This window comes from Eupeodes corollae, chromosome 1 (assembly GCF_945859685.1).
Source record: "Eupeodes corollae chromosome 1, idEupCoro1.1, whole genome shotgun sequence".
NCBI classification, from domain to species: domain Eukaryota; kingdom Metazoa; phylum Arthropoda; class Insecta; order Diptera; family Syrphidae; genus Eupeodes; species Eupeodes corollae.
Window position 1 is genome coordinate 16,931,604 of NC_079147.1, and position 8,752 is coordinate 16,940,355.

General features: G+C 33.2%; 1 protein-coding gene and 1 long non-coding RNA gene across 3 annotated transcripts; one reads left to right on the forward strand and one right to left on the reverse strand.

The window, feature by feature from the left end:
• The first annotated feature begins 3,541 nt into the window (after nucleotides 1–3,541).
• On the forward strand, nucleotides 3,542–4,514 carry LOC129941902 (uncharacterized). Of its 2 annotated transcripts, XR_008780940.1 has the most exons (4): nucleotides 3,542–3,774; nucleotides 4,145–4,202; nucleotides 4,270–4,315; nucleotides 4,481–4,514. It is a non-coding gene; the product is annotated as an uncharacterized LOC129941902 (long non-coding RNA). The 2 variants fall into 2 exon arrangements; XR_008780939.1 differs by lacking the exon at nucleotides 4,481–4,514 and having other exon boundaries at nucleotides 4,270–4,352.
• A 1,269-nt stretch (nucleotides 4,515–5,783) lies between these two features.
• Nucleotides 5,784–8,060, reverse strand: LOC129947280 (uncharacterized). Its single transcript, XM_056057829.1, has one exon. The coding sequence runs from the start codon at nucleotides 8,058–8,060 to the stop codon at nucleotides 5,784–5,786; it is 2,277 nt and encodes a 758-aa protein (XP_055913804.1).
• Nucleotides 8,061–8,752: the final 692 nt, after the last annotated feature.

Consider the following 8,752-nt stretch of genomic DNA (forward strand, 5'->3'; position numbering starts at 1 on the left):
TAAAAAAAAAAATGTCTATTTTGATTTAACTAATCTTAAATTCGAGAAAATATGCGTCAAGACAAAGTGCAATGGTCATCTTCTGATGAGCGCAACCAAGCTGGTTTATTTTTATTTTTATTTTCATTTCATGATTTTAAAAATAAAAATTTTATTTTTCATGATTTTAAATCATATTTATTAAAAATAATCTTAAAGTCCTCATTCCATTTCAATTTGGTACTTATAGTCATTTGAATTTCGATTTGCAAACAAAGTTCTTTGAAGTAAATAATATATTATTATATAACGATACGCAATGCAAATATGTAATTTTCATTTATTAAATTGAAAATATAAATTAAATGTTATGTTCATACATACAAAAAAAAATGAAAATTTAAAACGTTTTATATGATTTCATGTCGCAAGTGTTTTTCTGAATCCTTAATATATTGATATGTGTACGTGGTCTTTGTTGTGAAAAGAATATTTGCAAAAAAGGCCCCATTTACAATTTTTACAAAAGACATACAGCCATAATAAATACTAAATTTGGTTAAGCGCTTTTATCATGACTCACACTGCAACCACATCTGAAGTCCATATAATGAAGAATCTTTTTAGTGAGGCAATTTTTTAGATGATGTTAGATAGAGGCCTTAGAGATGCAATTTGCTGAATAGTAATTACGGTTATAAAAATCGCATGTCTGAATCTATTTTTGAAACTAATTTTCAACTAACGATAGTACAATCAATTAAGGTCAGATTAGTATTAGTTCTTAGATGGGTCGTTGAAACTGCCGATTTAAAAGAGATTTTAAATTATTTCGACAAGAATTTTCTAATAATTTAATAAATGATTAAATGAAAGAATTCAAAATAGCATCTGCTCTAGCGAATAAAAGTGAATAACGCTGATGATGCGAACACTCTATTTAAATTGGCAGCAGGTGAATTCTTAACTCTTAATTACTTAGGAATGACTTTTTTCTGATCTATTTATTGGTACCAATATCGAAAATTACAAGCTTAAATTGCGCAAAAAACTGAATTTCTAAAGTATATCGAAACCTAAAAATCCTATTTCTTTCATTTGATACCTATGTTAGGGTTGTACGCATTTTGCCAAGACAAGATAGAAAGTCGCCATTCTAGTTTAATGTTTCAATACAAATAACCCATAATTTAAAAAAATAGATTTTTGTCCATAAAATAATCTTAAATTGGAATATTAAAAAGTAGTACTTTTCAGAAATTCGACATCTAGCTTTATTCTTATTTTGGTAAAGGTTTAAATAACCAGTTAATTATCCTAGCTATAAAAAAAAATAAGTACAAAGTATTGGCCAATTAAAATAATAAAAAATTTACAAATTTGGAAAACAACTAGATTAATTTAGTATTTGATTTTGTTTAAAACTTTGTTCACTATTTTTAGACTTATTTCTTATTGTCTTTTTCAAAAGCTTAAACTTTCGGTGTAATAAAGTTTGTACCTTAAAAATAAGCACCTACTTCTCAAAATTGTCCTTGTGTGTGACATGTCGTAAAACAAAACTTTCAATATGATACTGTTATTCAAACTGCAATACAATTTATTATGTTATGTTTGGTCTTGAGAACAAAACATAAAGAACTGAATAACAATAACTATGGTGACCAATTCTATTTTTTTGACAAAATTGCTCAATTGTAATAAAAGTTTCGAAATACATCGTAAATAAACAAATTGGGTTGCGCAACAGTCCGTTGGGAACCAGGGCCTAGTGACTTACAACTCTCAACCATTCCTGTAAGCGAGTATCTGGAATGGAAGAAACCTACAATTTTAGGCCGAATCCGAACGGCTAATTTGAGAAAGCACTTTTTCGTGACATAAATTATTACCGAACGATTTGTCAATTCCTCGCAAAATACATCTTAGAAGATCAATATTGTATGCTATTTATAAATAGTAAAGGGTTGACAATCCTAGTTTCCAGTTGTGCTTGTTTCGAGAACAAGGTTCTACACTTAAATGTCTTAGTGACAAGCTTTTTTTCGTTTTATAATTGACGATATTTTTCAAACCCTTAGGTTTTTTTGGAGAGACTCAAATGAGGAATGAATTAGGTATGTATTAGGGTTAGTTTTCAAAACAAATTTTGGATAAAGTTCCTAAATACAAGTTTTGTGGCGGTTTTTTTGAAGAAGTTCATAAAAAGTACCTGTTTTTTGTGGGACATGAATAGGGACAAGTTCTAAATTTACGCTTAAGACTTTTTGAAGTAAAGAAAATACCAATGAAAATACCGTATTATAAATAAATTAGCTATCGCAACAGTCCGTTGAGAACTAGAGCCTAGTAACTTACAACTCTCAACCATTCCTGTGTACGAGTACTGTTTTTTAGGTATGGGGAAGACCTAGAGTCTTATGACTTAGGTTAATACTGGTTTGAATTTATTAAAATAATTTTCTGTAATGTGTGTTGCCTCCAAATTTCTGAATTTATTTCAAGTTACCTGTGGTGTATGGACTTATAGAATGCTGTCACATAATTGAGCAAAATTTGGGCCCAGGACCGTTTAATGGCTTCAATAATCAATAATCTGTTCGGTGTTCTCCTTCGTAAGATGTTAAAATGGTAGACATGTATGCCTTTAAGAGGACACAAGCGTCCACAGGTTTTTCTCAAAACCCACCTCTGTCTATGAACTCTCACCTCCCCGTGATGAACATCGGGTGCTTAGCACCTCAACTGGAGATTGGGTTAAAACCACAGTTGAAAGTTGTTGGGGGCAGCAAACGGCTTTGTTATTGGAGACAGACTTAGCCAACAAGACTTGAGCTATGAGTGCATCAATGAGCGTCTCATGACCATACGCATCAAGGCTAAATTCAGCAACATTAGCCTAATATGTGCTAACGCCCCCACAGAAGAGAAAGACTACAAGAGCGAAGATATGTTCTTCGAGCTCTTAGACAAAACATATGATCGATATCAAAACTGTCCTGGGCGATTTTATTGCCAAGCTAGGGAGTTAAGACATCTTTGGTGGAATAATCGGAAAAACAGCCTGTTTTGCACAAAAAGTTTGATTTTGTTATAAAAAAATATAAAAGGAAACTCAAAACTTCAAATTTATTAAATTTTTCTTTATTTTAGAAAACACCCTTTTCAAATCACAATTTAAACCGAAGTGTCCATGGTTCTTGTAATAACCTCCATCTGACCTTCTTTTTATGAAATTTGTATAACAGTTGGTGATTTTTAATCCCACATTAGATTAATGGTAAGTTGACATTCCGATTGTGGCAGCATCCAACATTCTCCTCCCCCAGTGCACAAGGTAAACGGTCATATCACTTTGGTCGACCATAAGCGTTAAAGAGGTACCAAATGTATTATTTTAGAAAATTACATGCAAAGAGAGATGTGATTAATTATCTTTTCAATTACAATTTATTTTAAACAATATAGGTATGTATCAAATTCATTTACTTCACCAAAACCTATTATAGTTAATAAATTTCAACCTTCGTTTTGCCTTGCATCATGTAAACACTAACAAAAAGTTAACGTCAGTTTTGTACGACATCCCTGACTTATAATTGCATATTGCAATCGAAGCTTAAGAAAGTTCGATACTCGAGACAACATATGCAGTTTCCTTTCGATTCCGACATTATTTTTCATTCAGGTTTATTTTGTGCAGTACTTATGTATATTTTATTGTTGGTAAAAAAAATAAAAAACATAATTATCGCGATCGGTGTATGTTCCGTTTTCCATTCATTTATTTGTTTGGTAAGTATATGTTAATTGTTCCTTATTATTTTGATATTTCAGTAAGTAATAAATAATTTAATTCAATCTAAAGTGTTTAATTTGTGTACCATAATCTGTGTAATATAATTTATGTGCTATATGTTTGAAATGTTCTTCCGTTATTTCTTACTTTGGATCCTCAATTAACTATGTACATAATGTGTAATTTCTTTTGAAGAGGTTCGCGTCATTGAGATTTTGTCCAGTGTTGTGATTTTAATTTACTTTTAGCTGTGTATATCTTTATATTTCATGCGGCATTATTAATTGAATACCTCCTATTTATTTTGTTTATATGTGAATTATTATACATACATTTGTACATATATTTTGTTTCATTCTTAAACAGGTTGATTGGTGATTATTATAGTTAAGCATAGATAAGCTGCTGATGCCGACGCACGATGGTAAGTTGCAATTATTTTTCGCAATAATGGTTTGAATATATGTATATATGTTTGTTTTCTTTTTCAGGTGTTGTTATGGTTGCCACCTCAGTTAATTTGATGAATTTATTTATGTGAGTTTTATTTTGTTTGTTTTTGATTTTATATTTTATATTAGTAATTTTAATTAGATTATATTACTTAGTTTTATATTTTATATTAATAATTTTAATTGGGTTATATTATGAGTTTATCAATTTTAAATTTATTTTGACTATTTAGTATGTTTTCTCTTTTAGCATTTCTTTAGTGGACTGTATGTGTTGAGTTGAGTTGTGATTGTATTTTGAGCACAAAACACCCCTTTTTTTTTTTTGCTTGGGTGGAAGTTGTTTAAATATGTGTTGATAATTAATTTTATATAAATGTGTTGATTATATGATGTATATGTTTTGAGTTTATTTAAATGATTTGTAAATGTGTTTTAAATGTGATTTTAATATAATATAAGATTTTTTCAGTACATTGTAATTTGGTTTAACCGAATTTTGATTGTGTTGAAAATATATGTGTGTGTGCGTGTGTATGTGCGTATATATTTATACATATCTATAGATGTATATATATTCTGGTTTGTTTGGATATAATTTTTATCAGTTTCTTATATGTTTGGGTTTAAGTTTTTTTTTTCACAAATTTTGCGGTATTTTAATTTTTTTTTTTCTTTCAATTTAAGTTGATCTTTACACTGTTGTGGTTTCTGTATCAATGTTGTTCGATGGGAGTGGGCAGATTTTTGTGATAGGCCTTTTGAATTCGTTGTTCTGGGTTCTTACTTTTACAACGCGGATCAATTCATCTTGTCCTGGATAGGTTTCAACAATCCTTGCTAGGGACCATTGTGACGGTGGAAGTCTTTCATCTCTCAGCAAGACTAAATCTCCGATCTTAGGTTGTTTTTCGATTTTCAACCATTTCGGTCGATTTTGAAGCCTTGTTAAATATTCTCCGCTCCATTCCTTCCAGAATGACTGCAGTAATGCTTGTAGTCGTTTCCATCTGTCCAAGTAGCCTATCTTTTCAGTTGGTAGGTTGGCTTCAGGGACTGTATGCATTGATGTGCCGATCAAAAAGTGTGCTGGTGTTAGGGCGTTAAAATCATCCAAGCTATCTGTAACGGGACAAAGGGGTCTCGAGTTAAGACAAGCTTCTATTTGTGTTAGAAGCGTAGTGAGCTCCTCGAATGTTAGGGCTTGGTTTCGGGCAATCCGTTTTAAGTGGTATTTGACTGATTTCACTCCTGCTTCCCATAAACCACCAAAGTGAGGAGAAGCAGGAGGAATAAAGTTCCACTTGGTACCCAATTTACTTAGTGAGTCAGCTATTTCTTTATAATCCTGTTTGGCTGCATTTAACATCTTTTGAAGTTCGGTATTAGCACCCTTGAAATTAGTACCGCAGTCGCTATAAATATTTGAACATATTCCTCTTCGAGATATAAATCTTCTGAACGCGGCGATAAAGGCTTGAGTTGTGAGATCTGTTACAGCTTCAAGATGAATTGCTTTCGTGGAGAGGCATATGAAAATTGCAAAATATCCTTTAATATTTGGAATTTCTTCCTTTCCAAGTTTTAACTTGCAAAGGGCCGGCATAGTCTACACCAGTGTGAGTGAATGGTCGTGACATATTTACTCTGGGTGCAGGAAGGTTTCCCATCAGTTGTTCCATTGATTTGGGTTGATTACTAAAACAAGTGAAGCATTTACTCAACCACTTCTTCACTGTTCTTTTCATATTGAAAATCCAAAATTGATTTCGAACAAAAGCGATTGTTTGCTGGATACCTCCATGTAGGGTTTTCTCATGAGCATCTTCAATGATGAGTTTCGAGAAGTTATGATCTGGTTTCAATGCAATAGGATGCTTTTGATCATATGTAAGATTGGCATTTTGTAGTCGGCCACCAATTCTTATAATACCAGATCGATCAATAAACATGTTTAGAGATTTATTAAGCTTTGTTCTCTTAGTAAGTTCGAGTTCTTTTATGACATCGGGAAACATGAATTGTTGAACACTCCTTATGGTTGTACGCAATGCGATGTCAAGTTCTATGGGTGAAAGAACTGACTTCATTCTTAAAACATCATCCTTTCTTAAATTATAGATAAATCTGTTTACTAAGGCGACGATTCTTAATACCTTGATAAGCTTGGATTTTTTGCAAACTACATCAAGAATGCCATTAGCATCTTTGATGGTGACATGAATCTTGATTTGTCTCTTTTCTTCTTCCGTTTCTAATTGGGCAGGTTGTTTAGGTACTGAAAAATCCCATTTTTCATGAAGAAAGTGTGGTCCATTCCACCATAGTGTATTGATCTTCAATTTCGATGGAAGGATACCACGAGATATTAAATCCGCTGGGTTTAATTTGGTGGGGATATGTCGCCATACACTTATATTGGTCAACCGTTGAATTTCGGTGACTCTATTGGCTATGAATGTCTTCCATTTTGATGGTAATCCAGATATCCAGCTCAAGGTTATTGTAGAATCAGTCCATGCAAATAATTGGACGGTTTTAAATGGAAGAACTGATCGGGTATAATCGAGAAGTTTTGCCAGCATAACATCTCCGCAAAGTTCTAATCTCGGTAACGATATTGTGTTTACAGGCGCTACCTTTGTTTTAGAAATGAGCAAATGAGTGTGTATGAGGTTCTGGTTGTCTAATACTCTAAGGTAGACGACAGCTCCATACGCTTTAAGTGATGCATCACTGAATCCGTGGAGTTCTATTTGTTTGATGTCAGTTTGAGTGTTTATCCATCTTGGAATGTGTATGTCTTCTAAAATGTCTAACTCTTCTTGAAAAGAGAGCCACTCTTGTCGTAATTCAACTGGAATATTGTCGTCCCATGAGAGGCCCTTCAGCCATAATTGCTGCATGATGATCTTAGCCTTGATAATACAAGGTGCTATCCATCCTAATGGATCAAAAAGACGAGCGATGGTTGAAAGAATGGAACGTTTTGTAACGATATTGTCGAGAACGATCTTTTGGAAAGAAAATGAGTCAGTAGATGGGAACCAACTGATTCCAAGAGTCTTCGTGTGATCCAGAGATCCGAAAGTCAAAGAAACACTTGTTTCTCGGTCTTCTTCCGGAATGGATTTCAAAAATTCCCTGTCATTACTCATCCATTTACGAAGATGAAATCCAACTGAAGTTAATAATGTTGAAATTTGATGGTACTTTTCGTTGGCTACCTCTAATGTGTCAGCACCTGAAACTAAATCATCTATGTACATGTCTTCACGGATCATTTGGGCGGCTAGTGGGTATGTTGATTCTTCGTCAGAGGCAAGTTTTTTGAGAGTTCTGTTCGCTAAATATGGAGCTGGAGCAGTACCAAACATCAAAACCTTAACCTTGTAGAGTTTAACTGGTGTTGTTGTATCTTCACGCCAATACAGCATTTGATAATATGCATCATCTGGATGAATGTGGATTTGTCTATACATCTTTTCTATATCAGATGTAAAGGTAATTTTATGTGTTCTCCACCTTAAAACTATTGCTATAATATCTGTTTGTGTCTTAGGTCCAGTCATAAGATGGTCATTCAACGAAGTTCCATTCGAAGTTTTAAATGATGCGTTGAAGACTACACGCAGTTTTGTGGTTGTACTGGAGTCCTTTATGACGGCATGATGTGGAACGATGTTGTGAAAAGGTGAGTTGTAGATGCTGTCTTGAGTGATATCCACTTCTTCCATTTGGTTAAGTTTGAGATATTCTGCCAGACATTTATTATATTCTTCGTGTAATGTTGGGTTGATAAGTAACTTTTCTTCTTGCTTGTAATACATCCTTAATGCTGTTTGTTGTGTTGATTTTAGCTCTGGCCGTTGATTTGCCTTGAAAGGTAACGATACTTCAAAACGCCCTCCCGGCAACCTCTTGACGTGTTCTAAAAAGTGATTTTCGCACGCTTAATCTTCCCTAATACCGAAATATCAAATGAAGTATTGTATTTTTTGAGTCGCAAAAGTTGAGATGCTGATTCCGTTATAAACGTAGCTTGTGATCCAGGATCAATCAAAGCTCTTAATTTTATAAAGTTTCCATCAGCTGATTTGACTTTTATGATTGCTGTTGCAAGTAAAATTTGTGTATTTTTAAAGTCCTTTAAGTGAAAGCAATTTGATGATGTTGATGGTGGTGGATCGTTTGGATAGAAGGCTGATGCATTTGGATTGAATTCTGTTGATATATGGTGTGCATGTGAGCTGTTTGTGTTATATGTGTTTGGATTTGTGTTGTTGAATGAATTTGTTTTATTGTGTGGCATAGTTCTGGTTTGAGTTTGAGAGATTGTGTTATTTGAATTGGGTGGTAATTGATTAGCTTGAGTGAATGTTTGTCGTTGGTATGTGTTTTGTTGATTGTGTAAGTTGAGTTGGTTTTGTGCGTTACCGAAATGAAGCAATGAATTATGTTGCTTTTGACAAAAATGGCATTTTTTATCACTAGGGCAACTATTTGTCTTATGGCTATATGC

What these genes read in the sequence shown, in the direction of transcription:
- LOC129947280 (XM_056057829.1), bottom strand. Translation starts at nt 8,060, where the DNA reads ATGTATTACAAGCAAGAAGAAAAGTTACTTATCAACCCAACATTACAC.